This window comes from Plecotus auritus, assembly GCF_963455305.1.
Source record: "Plecotus auritus genome assembly, chromosome: 8".
In the NCBI taxonomy this organism is placed as follows: domain Eukaryota; kingdom Metazoa; phylum Chordata; class Mammalia; order Chiroptera; family Vespertilionidae; genus Plecotus; species Plecotus auritus.
In genome coordinates, this window is record NC_137782.1 from 114,060,627 (window position 1) to 114,079,776 (window position 19,150).

General features: G+C 56.3%; 2 protein-coding genes across 2 annotated transcripts; both read right to left on the bottom strand.

Moving 5' to 3' along the window:
* Window positions 1-1,022: 1,022 nt before the first annotated feature.
* On the bottom strand, window positions 1,023-2,381 carry ADRA2B (adrenoceptor alpha 2B; the record flags this gene model as incomplete). Its single annotated transcript, XM_080684812.1, has 1 exon — window positions 1,023-2,381. The coding sequence occupies one exon, from the start codon at window positions 2,379-2,381 to the stop codon at window positions 1,023-1,025; it is 1,359 nt and encodes a 452-aa protein (XP_080540938.1).
* A 6,364-nt stretch (window positions 2,382-8,745) lies between these two features.
* Window positions 8,746-18,951, bottom strand: ASTL (astacin like metalloendopeptidase; the record flags this gene model as incomplete). The annotated part of the gene is made up of 10 exons (XM_080683758.1): window positions 8,746-8,783; window positions 9,193-9,417; window positions 9,801-9,955; window positions 10,042-10,123; window positions 12,444-12,625; window positions 13,332-13,449; window positions 14,192-14,282; window positions 15,601-15,662; window positions 18,158-18,283; window positions 18,906-18,951. 10 exons carry the CDS (start codon window positions 18,949-18,951, stop codon window positions 8,746-8,748), a joined length of 1,125 nt encoding a protein of 374 aa, XP_080539884.1.
* Between the last annotated feature and the right edge of the window lie 199 nt (window positions 18,952-19,150).

Here is a 19,150-nt window from a genome sequence, read left to right on the forward strand (position 1 = left end):
AAAACGTTCTTGGTGTTGCAGGTGAAATGTCAAGTTGTCATGCAGCATAATAACTCAAACCTTTGCAGGCACAAGAACACATTCTCAAAGAAATCCTTTAACTGAAATAGTGGTTCTGTCTGCCACTCCCCACTTCCAGTTTGGGGTAGGAATTCACATACCCCAGGCACAGAACTAAAGTCTAAAGGAAGACAGGTGGTGGTAAACACAAAGACGGGATTTTCATGTCACCAAATAATCACATTTGCTGGGTCTCTAGGTTCCCCCATGGAGCTCAAAGCTTTGTGCAACACCTTTCATCTCCCTGCAGCAGGTAGGCAGCAAGCTATTGTTGCCCTGGATTTTGCAGGGGGTGGATGCTAGTGATTGGGAATGTCCTGTTTAGGCAGAGGCCAGGCCTCCAGAGGGGCGCCGCATGGGACTCAGATCACAGTTTTGGCCTTCAAAGGAGCTACAAATCCAAAAGCAGGGGAAGGGGAAGAAGGGCTCAGGGATAGAGTCAGCCTACAAACCCTCACCCAGAGCCTAATGGAAACCATGGATCCTCAGTGTGAATGCATGGCCATCATTGTTTCTGCCTTCTCCTCAGCCTCCTGGGGGAGAATGGAAGGCTGGCTTCCTGCTCTTTACTGAGGAAGATGAAAAAGAAACAAAACACCACAAGCAAGTGGCCTGCCAGGGACCACAAGGTCCTCGAGGAAGTTTACAGGGTTCTGGGGTTCCGGAAGGCCAGGCTCTATCCAAGCCTGGCCTCAGCCACACTCAGGAAGGTCCAGGCCTCCTTCATCTGCCTGCACTCAGGGCATGGAGAAGATGTCCCCCCACAGCCAAGCCAGCAAAAGGCTTAGCATAGACCCCGTGAACAGCACCCCTGTCCATATCCCTCCCAGGTGTTCCCAAGATGAGGCCTGCACTACCTGAGCGGAAACCAAACAGCCCCTAGTCCACATAAAACAGGGTAGGAGGCACTGTGGCCCTGGTGCTACCTGGCACCAACCCCACGAGGGCAGCAGGCAGGCGGCTCACCAAGCCGTCTGGGTCCACTGGCGGCAAAGGATCCTTCGGAAGGCACGGCGGAAGTCCTGGTTGAAGATGGTATAGATGACAGGGTTTAGCAAGCTGTTGCAGTAGCCAATCCAGAAGAAGAAATGGAAAAGGCCTTGTGGCACCTTGCAGTGCTTTGGGCAGATGGCACCCAGACTGTAGCTGAAGAAGAAGGGGAACCAGCAGAGCATGAAAGCGCCTATGACCACAGACAGCACAAAGGTGAACCGCTTCTCCCGGGTCAGCTGAGCCCGCCGCCGCCGACGCCACCACTTCCCACCTGCAGCGTCCATACCCCTGCCCAGGAGCACCTGGCCACGCAGGGTGGCCAACACCCGGGAGCCCTGTGGCTGCTGCAGGGGTGGGCTGCAAGCTGAGGCAGGGGATACTGGCAAGGCCTGAGGTCCACACTCCTCCTCCTCTCCTTCCTCCTCCTCCTCCTCCTCTTCAACTTCCTCCTCCGGTGACGCCCCACAAACACCTTCCTTTGGACCCTGGTCTGCATGGGGAAGGGCAGGCCAGCTAGATGGCAAGGCTGGGTTCCCAGGATCTTCAGGGGTCCCTACCTGCTCTTTCTCCCCAGTGGGCTTAGAGTGTCCATTGGCCTCTTCAGAAGCAACCAAATGGGAGGCCAGGGTCGGCAGTTTGGCCGTCGTTCCCCCAGGAACCCGGCAAGGCTGCTTAGATTCACCCTCCCCAGGACCCCTCTTGGCCCTGGGACCTCTGTGGTGGCTACGTCTAGCGATCAGGTAGATACGCAGGTAGACGAGGATCATGATGAGGCAGGGTGCGAAGAAGGACCCAAAGCTGGAGGCCAGGATGTACCAGGTCTCTTGGTTGAGATGGCATTGTGGGCGCCCGCGGGGCTGGGGGCCGGGGTCGCCTTTGTACAGTAGGGGCGGCAGTGAGATGACAGCTGCAATGAGCCACACGGTGAGGATGATGCACTTGATGCGGCGCGGGGTGCGCTTGGTGTTGTACTCCAGAGCGCGGCTTACCGCCCAGTAGCGGTCCAGGCTGATGGCACACAGGTGCACGATGGACGAAGTACAGAAGAGCACGTCGAGAGCCAGGTACACCTCGCACCACGCTTGCCCGAAGTACCAGTAGCCCAGCAGCTCGTTGGCCAGCGAGAAGGGGATGATGAGCGTGGCCACCAGGATGTCAGCGGCAGCCAGGGACACAAGGAACAGGTTTTGCGGGGCGCGCAGCGAGCGGCTCGTCAACACTGCCAGGATGACCAGTGCGTTGCCGAAGATGGTGAAGAGGATGAGGAAGGAGGTGACCGCCGCGATGGCCGCGGTGGCCTGCACCGAGTAGGGCTTTTGGTAGTCCATGGCAGAGCTGGCCAGAGGGGGCGTTGCTTGCCCAGCGCAAGCACAGCGGGCAACAGTGTTGGCCCACCCAGCGCGGCTGGAGGAGCGAGGGATTCACCAGGGCCAGGCCAGTGGGGCCAGGAGGTTGGGGGAATACTGGGGCTAGGCACTGCTCCCCTACGTCCTCTTCCACCAGCGCCCACGTCCCTGCAACCCGCCTGGAGAAGTTTTCCAAGTTGTCCCGCTGCCGTCTCCGCCCCACCAAGGGCCGGGGGAAAGTTGCGCCCTCCCACCTGGAGGCTGCTGGACGTGCTCGGGGGCGCAGGGTTCCCACGGGCTGCGGGGTTGTGCGCTGCCGGTTCTCAGAGGAGGCGCGGTGGCCGCTCGCTGGCTCAGGCCGGGAGCCGAGCCTGCAGGCAGCCAGCGTCGGCAGGCGAGTGGGGAGCCGAGTAGCGGCTGCAGGAGGGAGGAGACTGGAGGCGGGGGCAGGAGGCGGGGCAGGTGCGGGGCGGGCCGTGGGCCTTGGCTGTGTGGAGGGGCGCCACAGTCTCCCGGGGTCTGGACTCCGCGTCGGCGCCCGCGCCCCTGCCCCTTTCCCCAGCTTCGAGCGCGGGGGTCCGAAGGGGCCTGCATCTGGGGTCTTCGGAAAGCTGGGGAGGATGCTCGTTGGAGTGGAAAGTCAGTGTGCACGGGGGCAGGGATGCTGCGCGGGTGCGGCCGTGGGCACCAAGGGGAACCTCTCTTCTATGGACTGCAGGGCTGAGGGTGAGCCCGGGAGGCTAGGTTAGTGGGCGCGAGCTGATTACTGCTCCCATCGCCCAGAACCCCAAGGAGAGGGCGGGTGGGTGTTGGGCGCCAGATAACAATAAACCCAATGAACCGCAACGACGCCGGCGCCCGAGAAAGAAGAAGCCAAGCGGAGGGGTTGGGGACCCCGAAGACTACCCCGAACCCTGCCTCCTAAAGCGTTCTCACCCAGACTGGGCTCCGTCAGGCCTGCGAAGCCCAGGGAGGTGCCCGTGGCTGGGTGGCGAGCGCCCCCTGCCGCTGTCTACGGCCCACCGTGCAACCATGGCCCCGCCGCGTCGGGGTCGCTGAAAACGCTCCAAGCTGGGGAGCAAGCAAGTGCTCAGAGATTTATGGCTTCAGCTTTTCTGCTTCTCCTGCAGCTGCCTCAGTTTCCTCCGTTAAGGGCAAAGAGGTAAGAGGGAAACTGCCTTGGACTCCAATCTCAGCAGCAACGGAGACGCAGACATGGGATTTTTGGGGGAGTGGGGGGGCTCTGGGCAAACTCAACCCCTTGACCTAGAGGAAGAGGATGTCCTCTGGCGCAGAACAAGGACACTTAGTGGGGGTCTCAAAGAAAAGGTGAGTCTCAGGGGCAGCTGTGGAGAGGAGCTTCCCTTGCACCTTGTCCACTCTGTGCGCCCCTCTTGGGTGGCCCTGGGAAGAGGAGTGGGGTAAAAAGACATTTCTGACCAAGCACACACCCCACCCACCCTATCCTGGCTTCGAAGAGCTGTGGAGCCAGGGCTCTCCCTCAAGCACCCATCAGGAGCGCTCTTTACCCTGCTTCAGGAGCCCCTCATGCTATCACTCCAGTCAGGCGTGGAATCTCTAGCGCACGGTGCTGCATGCCACCCTCTGTAAGTGTCTATTTGCCTAGGGGAGTAGGGCTGTGCTGCAGGACCCACCTTGAGCCAGCATGCCCCCTGGACCTTCCTCTCAGCTCCATCCTCATGGGAGCAAGGAGTACGCTCTCTCGATAGCCACAGACAATGGCTCATCCCTACCCAGGCTCAGATGGGCGGCACCCCAGGTCCCCCAGCCATGTGGTAGGGACGGGGACGTGTGTTCCTCCTTGATCCTGGGCTGTCAGCCTACCCAGCCCCTCTGTTGGTGCAAGTGCCCACAACCAAATGGGTCCAGTGTTGTCTAGACTGGGTTCCAAGAGGGCAGCCAGCCTCTCTTGCCCTATCCAGAGGCAGATTTCATGGATGCATCCTCCCCACTTGCTGGACTGGGCAGGGCCTGGACCTACAGTTGGCAGGGATGGAGAGGTCTCAGTAACCCCTTCCACGAGGAAGGGCAGAGGGTGACTATTGGAACCTGAGGTGCAGCCACTGAAGCAAGTTCCTGCCTGTCCCATGGCTCCTGTCCGTGGCTGTGGAGTCTGAGTGCCCTGACGGCCCAAAGGGGCTTGGGAAGGACCACTTTTCACCCTCTCCAATCATACTCAAGCCAGGAGTCCAGACACTACAGCCAGCATCAGCCTTTGTCTCCAGCCCATTTTCTTTAAAAGGCCAGGGACACTGCAGGAACGGAGGCCAGAGCTGTTCTACTCCCTCCCCTGACCCACGCAAGACTCGGGGGTTCTCACCTGGGCTTTCCTGAAGGGTCTCTAGCTCTACCCAACACCAGACCCTGCTGGGTACCAGCCTAGGTGGAGACAGCCAGGGACAATCTACAAGCACCCATGAGGCTCAGCCACCACCCATGCTCCGTGTCACCTGCTGCTACCTTTCAGCCCCTGCTCCCAGATATAACTCTGGTTTTGGGGGCAGTGGGGCCATTATATAACTGGATTCCTGGTCCTCTTTGCAGCTCTCCATCTCCCCCACACACACCTTCCGGTGCCTGTTCCACCCAGCCTTGCTTGAATCAGAGCCTCGGGCCACAGCAGGGCTTCCTTCAAGTAGATCTGACTTTCCATTGTCATCCTGTTCCACCAGGCAGAATTCAGTCCCAGACCTACAGCCAGCCAGCAGCAGGAGCTGCCTAGAACAGGGACTGGCCAGGCTTCCTGGGACCTTTCTCCCAAGACCACCCTGTCTGACCCCACCTCACCTCTTCCCACCCCACCAGGCTACGTACGTGTTGGCCCCTGGACATACCCTGAGCTCCTACATCTCCAGTCCTTTCCAGGCTCTGTTTGCTCTGCCAGAAACACTCTCCTCGCCCTTTCTCCTATGCTTGCTGGGCCCACTCTCTCTTTAAGGTACACTCACCTGTCACCATTCTCTCAGGCAGAAAGAGGTACCCTATTGTCCAAGTTCCTTAATTCCATGCACACAGCACCTCTGTCATGCTCAGAGCACTGTACTGAGATGGCGGCCAATGGATATATTGCATCACTCCCTCCATCAGAACAGACATCTCTTCTGTCCCCAATACACGGCCAAGCTTGTTGAATGGTGACGGGCAATGGCACAGGTATCAATAGATGACATACACACGAGCCTTTCTCAGACAGGAAGAGTGCCCACATGAAGGTGCCCTCGAGGGATGTCCTTGGAAAGGAGGGCCATGGGGGAAAGGTGACCTGGTACCGTGTTTCCCAAGGGAGGAAGACATTGTTCCATTCCCAGCTGTGAGAGTGCAGCAAGGTTGTGCCATCTTAGCTGGAGGCTCTGGAGCCACTTCTGCAGGCCTGAGCAGCAAGACTGGCTCCAGGTGCTCCCAGGCCAGGGCTCCAGCAACTCAGGGCCCACCAGGATGATCTTCTGAAGCCCCAGCCATTCAAGTCCCTGGGACTCTTCTCCCCAGACCAACCTGTCTGACCCAACCTCACCCCTTCCCAGACCCTTGAGTAGTGCCCTTTAATGTCAGTCATCCTCTCTTCCTCCTTTACACTCGCCTAACAAAACCCCAACCCTGGTCAGAAGTAAATCATCCCCCACTTTCTGCCTTTGACCAAGTGGCTGCTTTTTCCGGAGCAGAACACTCACTGTATCGACTGGCCTTGCTTTCAACTTGCAACCACACATCTCCAGACTTTCTTAGAGCTGGGTTCCCCCTCTTCAGAATTGGCTTTGCTTTCACTCTCCTAAACCCCCCCCCACCCCCTGCCAAGCTGTGACTTTGCCTCCCACTCAGGAGAAAGTGGAAGCCATTAGGCTGTCAGCCCACATGCTCCCTGCCCACTTATTCCAGGTCTAACAGCCCCAGACTTAATACCCATTTCCCTGAGCCTTGCCTCCCACCTTGGTCCTCAGTGCTGTAAGGGGTGCCCTCACCCTGCACCGATCGCAGGTGTGGTTTCCTCCACCTCCAAAACACACTCCAAAAGCACCCACCTCTGCCCATTCCATGGCCCACTCGCTCTTGCTTGTGCAACTGCAGTGCTTAAAGCTGTTCTCCATGTTCCCATCCATTTCCCACAGAGCATCCAGAATGGCTTTTTAAATATTAAATCAGATCTTATCACTCCCCTTCTTAGAACGCTTCAGCAGCTGCTCCTGCTGCTCTTGGATAAAACCCTCCTTCTGACTGGCCTGGCCCTGCCTGCTCCCTGCTCTTCATCCCCCCATTCACTCCGGCCTGACAGACCCTCCTCTTCCTGGCTCAGGTCTTTGCACCGGCTTCTCTTTCCCCAGATTATCACAGGGTAGCCTCATCCTGTCATTCAGGTCTCAGAGATGCCAACACCCTAAAGGAATGCTCCCCTCCTCCATCACTTATAATCGCAGGTGCTTTCTTACCTGCCTGTGTACCTTCCATCCCTCTCCCCACCCCTGAATAAACTCCATGAGAACAGAAACCCTGCCTTGCTTACCATGCTATTCCCAGTGCCTATAATTGACACCTAATTCATAATAGATGTGTGGACTGAGTGAATAAAGTGGTGAGTGAGCCCACATAGCTATGTGGTTGGGGATTGGGGAATAGGCCACAGACCCTGGGATGGAGTGGCTAGCCACCCGGCTCTGATTAACACCCCAGAGCCCCACACATACCACACCCCCATGCTGGAGCTCCAGGGGCTGAGCCAGGGCTGGACCACCACAGACAGGGTGGGGCTTGTGAAACAGGCCTGGGCCCAGAGCTGGCCTGGGGAATGGGCTCTGTGGTCATAGGTGGCCTCCTGGGGAAGGACATGACAAGGACAGCTTTATCCCTGATCACTCCCAAACAGGAGGAGGGCACTCTTCGCCTTCCACCACCAGGTCCCACCAGCCCCACTTCACTCACTGAAGTGTGCAGATTCTGAGACCAAAGCCACATGCTAATGGAGGCATGTGATGGGAAGCCTCAGAGCTGGGAGGACCTCACAGGGCACAAAGCATCTCACCTCCTCCATGTGACTGTCTGGGAAACCCAGCCCAGAGCTCGAGGCCTGGATCCGCCACTCAGAGACCAACAGGCTGTGAGGCAGTCATACCCTTTTCTCTGACAAACAAGGGCACTACAGGTGCAGTGTCTATCTTAGGGTTGGCCCAAAGACTTTGCTTAGGATGCTCCCAGGGGCGCTGAACCCCTGCTAGGGCCATGGCCAGAGCCCCCACTCACCCACTCTAAACTCACTCAGATACCCATCCATGTCTGGAGTAAGAAGACAGCATTTCCCCACATGAACCTTCTCCGAAGCTAATGCTGGAGATCAGATCCTGGTTGGTCTCAGAAAATCCTTGACCCAAGGGAAACTGAGGGCAGGGGCTCTAGTGCCCTGTGAGCCCACATGTCCCCTGAGGTGGGCAAAGGCTGAGCCTCAGCCTGCAGTCCCCCTCTGGAAAATGGGTATGACCACCTGAGGGCAGTGAAGCACATCAATGGCACTTGTGTGTGTGTGTGTGTGTGTGGTGGGGGGGGGGGGGGGCCAGGGGGATGTTTGGGGAGGGATTGTTTGGGGGGAGGGGAGCTTGGGGGGGAGGTAGTCAACACAGCTCAGTACCCAACCCCTGGAGCAAATACCCAACTTTATTTCTGCCTCCCCCGAACATCTGAGGTGCCTGGCCCTCCTGGGACAGGGCATGGGCTTTTATTCCCTCCCACCCTGAGCCACAGAACAGTGCCACCAGGGGGCTCCTGGCCTGTTCCCAGGCATCCCTGGAGGTGTTCTTTGCTCCAAGACAGCCCTCACCAGGGTGGCCAGGAGCTGAGGAGGAGTGGGCTTGGCTGACAGAGGACAAGCAGGGTGACTTGCCCCGCCCCTCTCCACCTTTCAGGGTCTCTGGGGAGACAAGGGTCCAGGAACAGCAATGCAGGCTGGAAAGGAGCTTCAAGTCCTGTATTCAGGGTCCTCATGTTCTTGCCGACTTCCCACTGTGCAGTCCTGTAGGGCCCCCACCTCTTCCTCATCTCCCTCTGGGTGACACCCCTGACTCTGGAGCCTGCCTGTGCTGCGGGGGAAGGGTGGGCTCTGAAACCCTCCTGAGAGCAGGCTGGAGGCTGAGGTGCAGGCCAGCATTCCCAGCACCCAGACAGCAGACAGGAAGCTGCTCCCACGGTCCCAGCCACATGGCTCTCCTCCAGGCCTGGCCCGAGGGAGAGGGGGCAGTACCAGTAGTCCATGCTGGGCAGCTGGGCCTCAGCTCCACAAGGACTTCTACAGCCTTAAAGGCTAGAATCTTCTTCCTCGCCCCTTCAGCCCCCTGGCCCTAGAGCCCTAGAGAATGTCACCTCCAGTCCCAGCATCCTCCAGGGCTGAGGGAGACACAAGAGCAGGCAGAGCCAGGCATCCCCAACAGGCCTGCCTCCCCCTGACAGACCTTTGTCCCCAGGAGTCTCAGGAGAACATGGTGTGGAAGGAAGGGGCAGAAGGAGAGACTTGGGCCTCAGACAGGGAGGTCAGTCCGGGGCTGGAAAACAGGAGTGTCGCCTAGAGAGGCCAAGGGTTGCTTGGCCCAGCTGCTCTGGACAGAGGATGCCCTCCCCACTTGGGGACAGAAGCCACAGGCTTGACCTCTGGGTGTCCCCATGAAGTTCCCCAGAGCTGGTTTCCCCCAAACAGCCCGGATAGGCGCTGGCTGGTCTTCTCGAGATAGTGCTAAGGGCATAGTGGACACGTGGGCCTGCCAGGGCCACTCCAGGTCCCCCCCAGGAGCAGCTGCACCAGACCTTGAGCTTGTGGAGGAAGCTGAGGTCTGAGGCCACCTTGCAGAGGCCTCCACACCAGACTTTCCCAGGACGGGGGACTCCCACTCCAGTGGGCTCTCTCCAGCACTGGGGTCACTGGGGCTGGAGTTTCTGGACTCTGCCAGCAATGCCTCCAGCAGCCGCTGCAGGTGTGGTCCAGAGGCGGGAGTAGGGCTCCCATCAATGCCATGGGCCTGGAACTCTGGAGCAGGAGAGACAGAAGGTCATGTCCCAGAATCAGAGTAAGAAAGAAAGTGTGGGCTCAGCCTCAGAGAGCCAGAGCTGTCTTCAACTCTATCCACAGGGATGCAAGGCTCCTCTCAAGGACATAACCCACATGCCCCTGCTGAAGTGTTAACGTTTTTCTATTTACTTGTTAAGTCTCAGGTACATCTGGAATTTCTTTGTGCATGATATGAATTAGGACTTCACTTTTTTGAATGGACAACTAGTTATCTTAGCCCCTGGTTGCCTCGCCCTGCTTACCTCTGCAACCTCATCTCCCACCACACCCCCCTCATTGATGCCTCCTCAGTACAGGAACCTTCTCCAGGCTCCTCAAATCCCTCTGCCCCTGTCACTCACCTCTCCCCTGGGGGCTGGGGCCACTTGGGCTGCAGTCATAAAGCCGGAGGACCCGTGTGATGTCCGAGGCACTCAGGTTCCATCGCTGGCCGATGTGGACACTGGGGGCCCAGAGTGGCATGATGGTGGGCAGCCCGCGCCGGCTGAAGGCAAGCCTGGAACCCAGCAGGCAGGATCTGAGTCTGGAACCCAACAGGACTGCCAGGCAGTGCAAGAGGAGAAGAGGAGGAAAGGGACTCACCTCCCATAGTGCAGCACAGATGCGTAGTCATAGGGCACCAGCATGCTGCTGCTCCGAGATTTAATGAAGTTGATTTCAAAGCCTGAAAAAGTATTTATCAATGGGGAAAGAGAACAGACGGGGGTGGGGTGGTGGATAGGGGACTTCTGGGACTTTATAAGCTACTTAATTAAGCTGAGGGATTCAAAACTACTGCTGAATGTGCTTCTTTCTGCCCCCGCCCCCCAGCTCCTACTGATCCCTGCTTGCTACCCCCCCCCCCCCGTCCTGGAAGGGGTGCAGACCTGCACCAGGCCTCCTAAGCATTTTCCACCTGTCCTCATCTCAAGCTCCCCTGTGTAAAAGTAGTCTGTATAATCTACAGCTTCCATGAAGCCACTGGCTCTCACAGAGCCTTGGACACCCCCTACCCACCAGGTGGAGTGCCTCTAGACTAGAGAGTGCTTATTTCTTCCTTTAAAAAAATCCTTCCATTCTTAAACAATTTGGAATAGGCAATATAGTCATCTGGTTCAAAAATAAAAAACTTTAGATATACAATGTCTTCCCCTCCACCTGCTTCTGAGTTCCCCATGTCTCCACTCCCACAGCTAATTACTGTTAGCAGTTTGCATATCCTAGCAGTGTGTGTTCTGTTACATATTAACTAAATACAAATAGTCTCATTTTTCAAAATTATTAAGCAATTTTCCCATTAGGGTAGCAGGTGTTTTCACCTGTTTTATTGTTAGGAAACAACACTAATAAACTCAGGAGCTGTTTCTTATCTCATTAATTTCTGCTTTTACCTTCATTAATTCTTCCTGCTTCCCTTTATTTTTCTTAACTTGCACTGGAATGCTTACTTTGTTCTATTCCATTGATAGAAGTATGCCTTGCTTGAGCTGTGAACCGTTGGTTCTGATGCATCTTCATGATTTTTTCTCTTAGAATTCCACTATTTCTTTAACCCCAGAGATAAGAGAAAGGCTTGCTGTTTGTTTTTTTAAAACTTTAATTTCCAAGTGGGTTTGATTTGTTATTAGTTTCTACTTTCTACTTTATATCATGACAAAATGTTTAACTTTACTTTTTCAAATTGGAAGTTTTACTGCTGTCACAAGTATCCCATGGACACTTGGAAGGTTTATAGTCTCTGTTTCCAGGGTAGAGTCACCATTACCCCCCACTTCCCTAGACCAGTGGTCGGCAAACTCATTAGTCAACAAAACCAAATATCTACAGTACGACGATTGAAATTTCTTTTGAGAGCTAAACTTTTTAAACTTAAACTATATAGGTAGGTACATTGTTATTAACTTAATTAGGGTACTCCTAAGCTGGCCTTTGCTAAAAACTCAAGGGGCCAAATAGCCGCATGTGGCTCGCAAGCCGCAGTTTGCCGATCGCTGCCCTAGACTAATTCTGCTCTCCAATCTCCATGCCCCAGGGCACCCTTCTCTGGGACTCCATGGTGCTGGTCTAGGCACCCACATGCCTAACCCCACAGCAGCAGTGGTGGCGCTCATTTCAGAAGCCCTCTGCTTGCAGGAAGCATTCTAACTCCTCCCCTCTGCTCCCACCCCCAAAAAACCAAACCCCCGACCATCCATCCCCTCTACTCCCACACCCCAAACCAAACCCCCGACCATCCATCCCCTCTGCTCCCACCCCCAAAAAACCAAACCCCCGACCATCCATCCCCTCTACTCCCACACCCCAAACCAAACCCCTGACCATGCATCCACTCTGCTCCCCTTCCCCATGAAGCAGTAGTCTCTACTCTCTCATCTCCTGAATTAGGCCATCCTCCCATGAGGTTAGGCACCTCCCTTTCCCCGCATGCCTGGGATCAAACCTCTGGTACCCAGCATGGTTCCCAGCACACAGGCCATCTGGTGCAGTGGCCCACTCCCCAGACCAGCCTCCCCATGCTTCCTCGGCCCTACGTGCCCACCAGAACCCCCTCACAGCACTGCCCTCGGCCACCTGCATCTGTCACTGGACATACACAGCCACTACCTCCAGGCCTCTGCTTGGCTCAGCCCCACCCCCACCCACATGGTTATGTGCATGAGCAACCGCTAGTTGGGTATACAATGAACAAGGTCCATAGGATACCAGCAACCCATCCTCAGGTAACTGACAGTGTCCATGAGGAGAAATGGTGGTGCCCCAACTCAAGCAAGACTACAGGGTGGGCAGGTGAAGGCTTAGAACCCAGAATAGCAGCATCTGGGCCACTTCCCAGGTCTCAGAGAGAAGGGGCACCCCACTTTCCCTATGGAAGACAGGCATATTGGGGGGGGAGATGGACAACCTCTTCCAAATAGCCAGGGAACTCCTCAGACACTGGCCCACACCTGTGGCTCGCTCTCCATGGACTCCTAGACCCCACCTGACTTGTGCACCACCTGGCTTACCTGGGAGGATCTCATTCCAGTTGACACGAATATAACGGTCCCGGTCAGCCCGTGAATGCTCATGCCAGAAGCCCAGCACATGCATGAGCTCATGCAGGACAATGCCTGGGCCCTTCTGGAGACAGGTGGGTGCCAAGGATACCACCTGCATCCCTCCACTGCGCCCCACACCAGAGAAGCACCTGCAGGGCCATGAGAGTGAGCTGGGTAGGCACCGGCCCAGAGAGAGCTAGACTCCTCCCTAGTTCAGGGATGAATGAGACCAACAAGGGCCAGGCTGTTCCCAAGTCCCTTCACTGCCTGGCCTTCTGTGAAATGGATGCACTGAGCTCTGTTACCAGCCTGGGTTGCAAAGAGGAGGTAGGAACTGATAGTAACAGGGTTAACAGAAGCAGGTCACTGAGTGAATGGGCCCACACAGGGTGCCCCAAATCAAAGCTACCACACATTAGCTTAGGCCCCCGACAAGGTAAGAAACAGCATGCCCCTCTTTCAGGGAGAAGGCAGAAGAGGCTCCGAAGTCAGGGGACTTGCCTGGAGTCAGGCAGCTCTTGCATTGTGGAACCTGGCCTGAGGCCAGGCCTGTCCCACCAGACCTGCACTCACCTACCAGACCATGAGGTCTCCTGGGGATGAAGGCTACATAAAGGAGGGTCAAGCACCTAACTCCCTCCCTCCCCACTTTCTGCCCTGAGCACTATAGGTCCAGCTCATAGTGGGCAAGTCACTCAGTGAGCAGGGGTATTTGGACCTGGGCGTACGGGCCCAGAAATAGATTTTAGAGAATGACTTAGTTCATTCCAGGCTGACCACAGAATAAAGCTGAGGAACTCACCCTGCATGTGCACATTCGCATGCACATGCATGCACACACCCAGGAGCACTTACCCAGACATGGGGATGATGGAGATGAAGTCTCTCTGGCCATGGTAGGCCACAAACCTGATGCATGTGAAGCGTTCAAACTCAGCAAATGCCTGCAGGATGACCTTGCGGCTGGGCTCATCTGGGGAGGGGACACCTGGCTGAATACCCAGACAAGCCCCCAGAACCCTCATGCCCCCTGCAAGTCTGCATGCAGGGCAGGAAACTGAGCTTCGAATCACTCCAAACATGGAGTAGCAAGAAAAGGCAGCATATGAGGGGAAGAAAGCTGGGCTCCATGCAGAACTTGGCTGTGTGATCTTGGATAGGTCACTGTCCTCTGGGCCACTTGGTCTCAAAATGGATCAGATAGTCCCTAGATGCACCTTCCCATCAGCTTTCCAACCCCCATCAGCTTTCCAACTCCCATCAGCTTTCCAACCCCAACCTCAGCTCAGGAGGCCCTAGGAATAAAAGGACTTCTGAGACTATGAAGTTTTTCTGTGTGTTTTTTTTAATTACTTTGTTACTTTTTGTTTTATATCCCACATATGAGTGACCAAATCATTTTGGTCTCACTTATTTACTTAGCATGATACTCTCAAGATCCATCCATGTTGTTGCAAATGCAAGATATCTTTTTCATGGCTGGGTAGTACTCCATTGTATATACTAGTATGTACCACATCTTCTTTCCTCAAAAAGGAGGGGCCTTTGGGGGAAGGGCTCTTTGGGTGGTGCTGAGAGAGGGGCTTTGGGCATGTAGAGGAAGCAGAGAAAACCCAGGGAGGAGCACAGGCTGCACTGGGAATAGGGGTGGATGGGGCGGAGCTGGGAAGGGAGGGTCTGGGAGGGGTGGCACTGGGCTCCCAGTGCTCACTCACCATACTTCCTGGAGAGCAGAAAGGGGACCTCCACCACACCCCCATTTTTGGGCCACTTGTTGCTTGTAGCCGACAACAGGCGGAAAGGACTCTGAGGAGAGAGGACATTAACTCAGGGACCTCTGGGGACACAGGCCAGCCAAGCTTCCTGCCACCAAGAGTGACACACCTCAGGCCACAAGAGCCCTAAAGATATGAGCAGCAGGACACGGGCATGGGAGGGTGGGGAGGCCGTTAGAGATGGGACAGAAGCTGGGAGTCAGCTATGTGAACTTCAGTGCACAACATAAGCCTTTGTTCTGTATAACACAGAACTTGCAGCCGATTCTATCATCAAGCCAATAGAGTGCTCGTCCCTGGAGAGGTTGGCTAAGATTTCCAGCATGCCCCCCCCCCCCCCCCCGCTCCGCCCCGATCCCCATGCTGGTGCTCGAACTTCCCCAGCAGCCCCTCCCGGGAACACAGCAGCCCCCAAGCACCCTGAATGTGTGGTGGAAAGATGGGGCACCCCCCCCCCCCCGCCCCATTCTAAGGCACTACCCTTGGCCTTGGCAGCTCTCCGCTTTTCATCCACCAACCTAAACCCTTTGAAGCACAGGTTTCACGGCATCTGGCATGTCCTGCCCCACAGGCCAAAGGTTGTACTGGATTCTGTTCTTATGCCAGGCACTCACTGGGGAATGGGGGACAGGGGCCTCGCCTTGGGCTATTTGGCCCTGGCCCTGGCCCTGCCTCTGGGGTTCCTACCCAGCCAGCCCAGCCCAGTCGCATGCTGCACCACTTGCAGGCAGCCTCCAAGCCATAGAACAGCCTTACTCTCGCCAGGTTACTGCCCCATTCTGGAGCCTCTGTCATCACCATCTCCTAAAAGATGGCAGTGCTCTTGTAAACACAGAGTGCTTCCTTCCCCACTGGCTCGTCCCCCCCCCCCCCCCCACCACTTCGCCCCATTCCCATCCAGCATGCTCCCTTTCTGACTCTGCTGCCACCCCCTGCCATGACAGTATCTGCATTACTCCTTGTTCTGCCTTCCCCAGACCACCAACATCTCCCCACAGCCCCACCAGCCACTCTGCCAACCTATGCTCAGCTCTCCCTTCATCCCAATACTTCCTGAGCATCTCCCCTGGGCAAGGTACCAAGCTGGGTCTTGAGGGCTCAAACCCCCTCTTTCAGGAAACCCTCCCAGCCTACCACCATTCCAGATGTTACCCTTTCTTCCCATTCAAGGCTGGCTCTTCCTAATAGAACCTTCACTCTGACTTTGGCAAGAAAGGGTGTCTACCAAGCTATGAGCAACAAAGAGATCCCTCCCATGTCACACCCCCAAGACACCTGGGGGTGAGAGGAGGTTCAAAAGCCTCTATCACTATCTGTGAGGTTAGTTATACTAGCACCTACTCACTCACCGGCCGGAGGATGTCTCCCTCAAGGAGGAAACTGCTCTCTGGTGTTTCCTCAGGAATGAGCTCTGGGAAGGAAGGAGAGATGTGTGTGGGCCCAGGCCCCCCAGAGCACATGCTTTAGGATAGCATCTCAGAGGCCTCAACTGCCAGAACAAGCAACCCCGGGTTTGTCCTTCCTCCAACTCTGGAGCCAGAGGGCCCCTGGCACTGAGGCTCTTCTTCCCTGGGCCTCAGGCAAGTTGGGTAGCTCCTCTGAGCCACAGTCTACAAAAGTGTGATGCTTCTCAGCCTGATCAAGGCTTCTCAGCCTTGCCCAAAGGCAGTCCACGGCTCCCATCATGGCCACAAGCCAGTACCAACTCCTGCCTCCTGGGTCAGAGACCCTCTGCTGTCAGGAGGCAGCCTTTCTTCCAGCTGTCTCCATCCACCCCAGCCCAGCTACATTCCTCAGACCATGCCCTGGGCTCTCTGTCCCACCTCATCCCCATCTAATTCCTGCCCCTCTGTGTGGTATTCAGGACCCTTGTGGTGACACGTGACAGAAATTCCAGCCCAAGCCTCGTAGGAGGAGGGTGAACACTGGCTCCAGGGAGCCTGGCTTTCTCCCACTCCCCGATTCAGCTTGTCTCTCCTCTTCTCTCCTCCAACAGGTCCATTTCTGCCGCGGCTGCAGCCCTTCTCCACAGTCTCTTTCCCCACATCTAAGCCCCATGAGGACTCCTGGAAGAGGGCCTGACACCCTGGAGGTGTCTGAGGTTGGGTTCCCTAGAAAAGCTAAAGCCAGGACCAGCTGACAACGATTTCCTATTCTGAGGAACTGTGGCATGCTGGATAGCTCTGGGAAAGAACTGGGCTCAGCTGGAGGGTAGCCTCAGCCTGATCCTGAGACAGGCCAGTAAGCCAGGACAGGTGGAACAGGGAAACTGAGACAGCTGAACAAACTGAGAGCAATTCACAACAGATCCAGAAGGACACCTCCCTAGAAATAACATGTAGGCCTCAGTTGTATTTCAGCACCAGACCCAGAAAAGCAGCAAAACCAGGTGGGTGACACCAGGACCAGCTGCAATGACTATCCACCTGCTGCCCTGACACTGACCAATCAGTGAAGACCACGACCCTGGGGGAGCACACCTAGGAAACTGATGAATAGTCTGCTAAAACCCTCCCCTAAAATTCCAGCCTGTGAGAAAGAGATAAAGCCTAAGACAAAGGTCCCAGCTGTGCTCCCCCTCTGGGAGCAGCCTCACCATTCCCTTTTCCCTCTTCTTCAACCACTTCCTCCCCCAAGGGCACGCATCTCCTAAACACTAAGGGACCCCATGAGACTTGCAATCTGGGGAGCGATGGGCAGCGGCAGCTCATCCCAGGCTTACCCCAAGGCCCCCTTTTCTCTGACTTTCCAGAGAGCTAGGGCAGCCCAGTCTAGTCTCTCCTGTTGCTTCTTCCATACTAAGCCCTTTCTTGTTTTATTGTCCCCAGCTTTAATAAACATTCCCTCATAGTCACCTGGACTCGTGCTGGGAAATGTTTGCTGCATGAAGTCAAAAACCCAAACACTATGGACAGGCCCTAGGCAGACCCGCCTAGGGCCAGGTCCACCTTTCCGGTAACCATCCCAGCAGAGCTCTGGGCCCCAGTGGCACCATGGACTTGTCCCACCTTGAGGCAGGGGCCACATGCATGCACCCATGAGTCACTGTGAGCCCACCTGGGCAGTGGAGGGCAGCTTCCCAACATCCCTGGCCGAAGGCCTTCAGCTGCAAGGCCTCAGTAGCCAACATTTCCAGCAGCTGGGACCGTGTGCTTCACAGGAGGCTCATTGAAATGCTGCCCGGGCAGCCAGCAATAGTAGCTAAAAGCTTTCTTTATGGCATCTAAAAACTGATGCCAGGGAAGCCTCCATTTGGGTCTCGCTACCCCCAGACAAGTCAAAGTCACCAAAGGCAGTGTCCTGCCCTGCTCCAGCTCAGCAGTGCTGGCGCTCCAGATCGGCTCACAGAAAGAAGGGGGCAGACCACACGTGACTTCCTCACCCGCAGAGTCCCATCCCCCAAGGCAAGGTCACCATTCCCCCAAAGAAAACTTCCAACATCTGGACCCTCATCTGTGTTTTTTTCAGCGTGGTCCCAGGACATCATGTCCTCATTCTCCACCTGAGACCCCAGACAGGGAGGCCCTGGGCCTCGTGCTTCTTTGCTCTGTATCCCCAGCTTGTCCCCTTACACCTGCAGGCCATGCTGCACCAGGTGGCCGACACGTTTGCCAACATCCACTAATGACCGAGCTGGACACCAGACAGAGAGAGCCCACACTTCTGTTCGGCCATTCATAAATCCTGTGCGTCCCCGCTTCTGTAAAAGTAACACCAGCCGAGAAGTTACAGAAAGCTGATTGGGAAAGTTGCGGGAAGAACCACTACTCCCCTAGAGCCCACGAGTAGGCGCGCTTCCTCTCAGCGTCTCTGCCCAGCTGAACTGTCAGCACAGTTCTCCCCACACCACGTGGACAACGTCACACCCCGCTGCACCCCTCCCCCCTCAAGACACGGCGCCCTCACCTTGATTAATCGCAGGGATGTCCTTGTCCCAAGACGTCTGGGTCCCCTCAGGGGTGAGGCCTTCTGAGAAGCTGCTCCCACAGGCTCCTGGACAGCTGGAGGCTGGGGGTGCTCCTAGGATCAAACCTGGCCCAGACATACATGGCCCAAGCGCCCCCATGTAGGAGAGGATGTCAGGACGTGGATGACCCTCCCTTCACTAAGGGGGGCCTCCAGCAAGCAGTCCTGGGAGCCTGCCTGGCCACCCCACTCAGCCCCCGCCATTGCTGAGGCCTAGACAGCTCTGAGGAAGGGGCTCCCTGAGCGGGACCAACACCGGCTACAAAAGGCAGCCCTTGCTCAAGAGTATGTGGGTGTCTGAGGTGGGGGGACAGCAGGAAGGAGGGACAGGGACAAAGCTCAGGCTGAAACACTGGTGGCAGGGTGTGGGCCAGCCTCAGACCCTGCCCTACAACTCCCTTCTCAGCCCAGGCCTCTGGAAATCAGGCTCAGCCTGGGCAAGCCTAGCCAGGCCAGCAGAACTAAGCTTCTGGAGTGCCACACCTGCCAGGCAGGCCTCTGCTCCAGGCTCTTCAGGAGGCCTCCCCGTTGGGGGCCCCTGGAGTTGACTCTAGGAATATCCCTGGAGAGCCATTTCTTGAGCCATTCAAACCAACTCAGAGCCTGGCAGGCTCCAGCCACACCCTCCGGTCTCTGCCCAGCACTCTGCAAACTGAAGCCCAAGCAGGAGGGTGAGGCAGCCACTTACCTGGCAAAGAGAGCAGACCCAGCATCCAAGGCCAGAAGCCCCCCATGCTTGTTCTGTCTATGGTGGGCCCACTGACCCCTCAGCAAGCTGGAGCTGAAACCCAGGCCGCAAGAGGCAACCTAATTACGGCCTACTCACCCACCCTTAAATAGCAGCTTCTCCCCAAATAATTCCACCTGTAGCCCCTCACCAACCAACTTCACCTGCAGCCCCTCCCACTCCTACCTGAGCTCCCCACCTCCAGC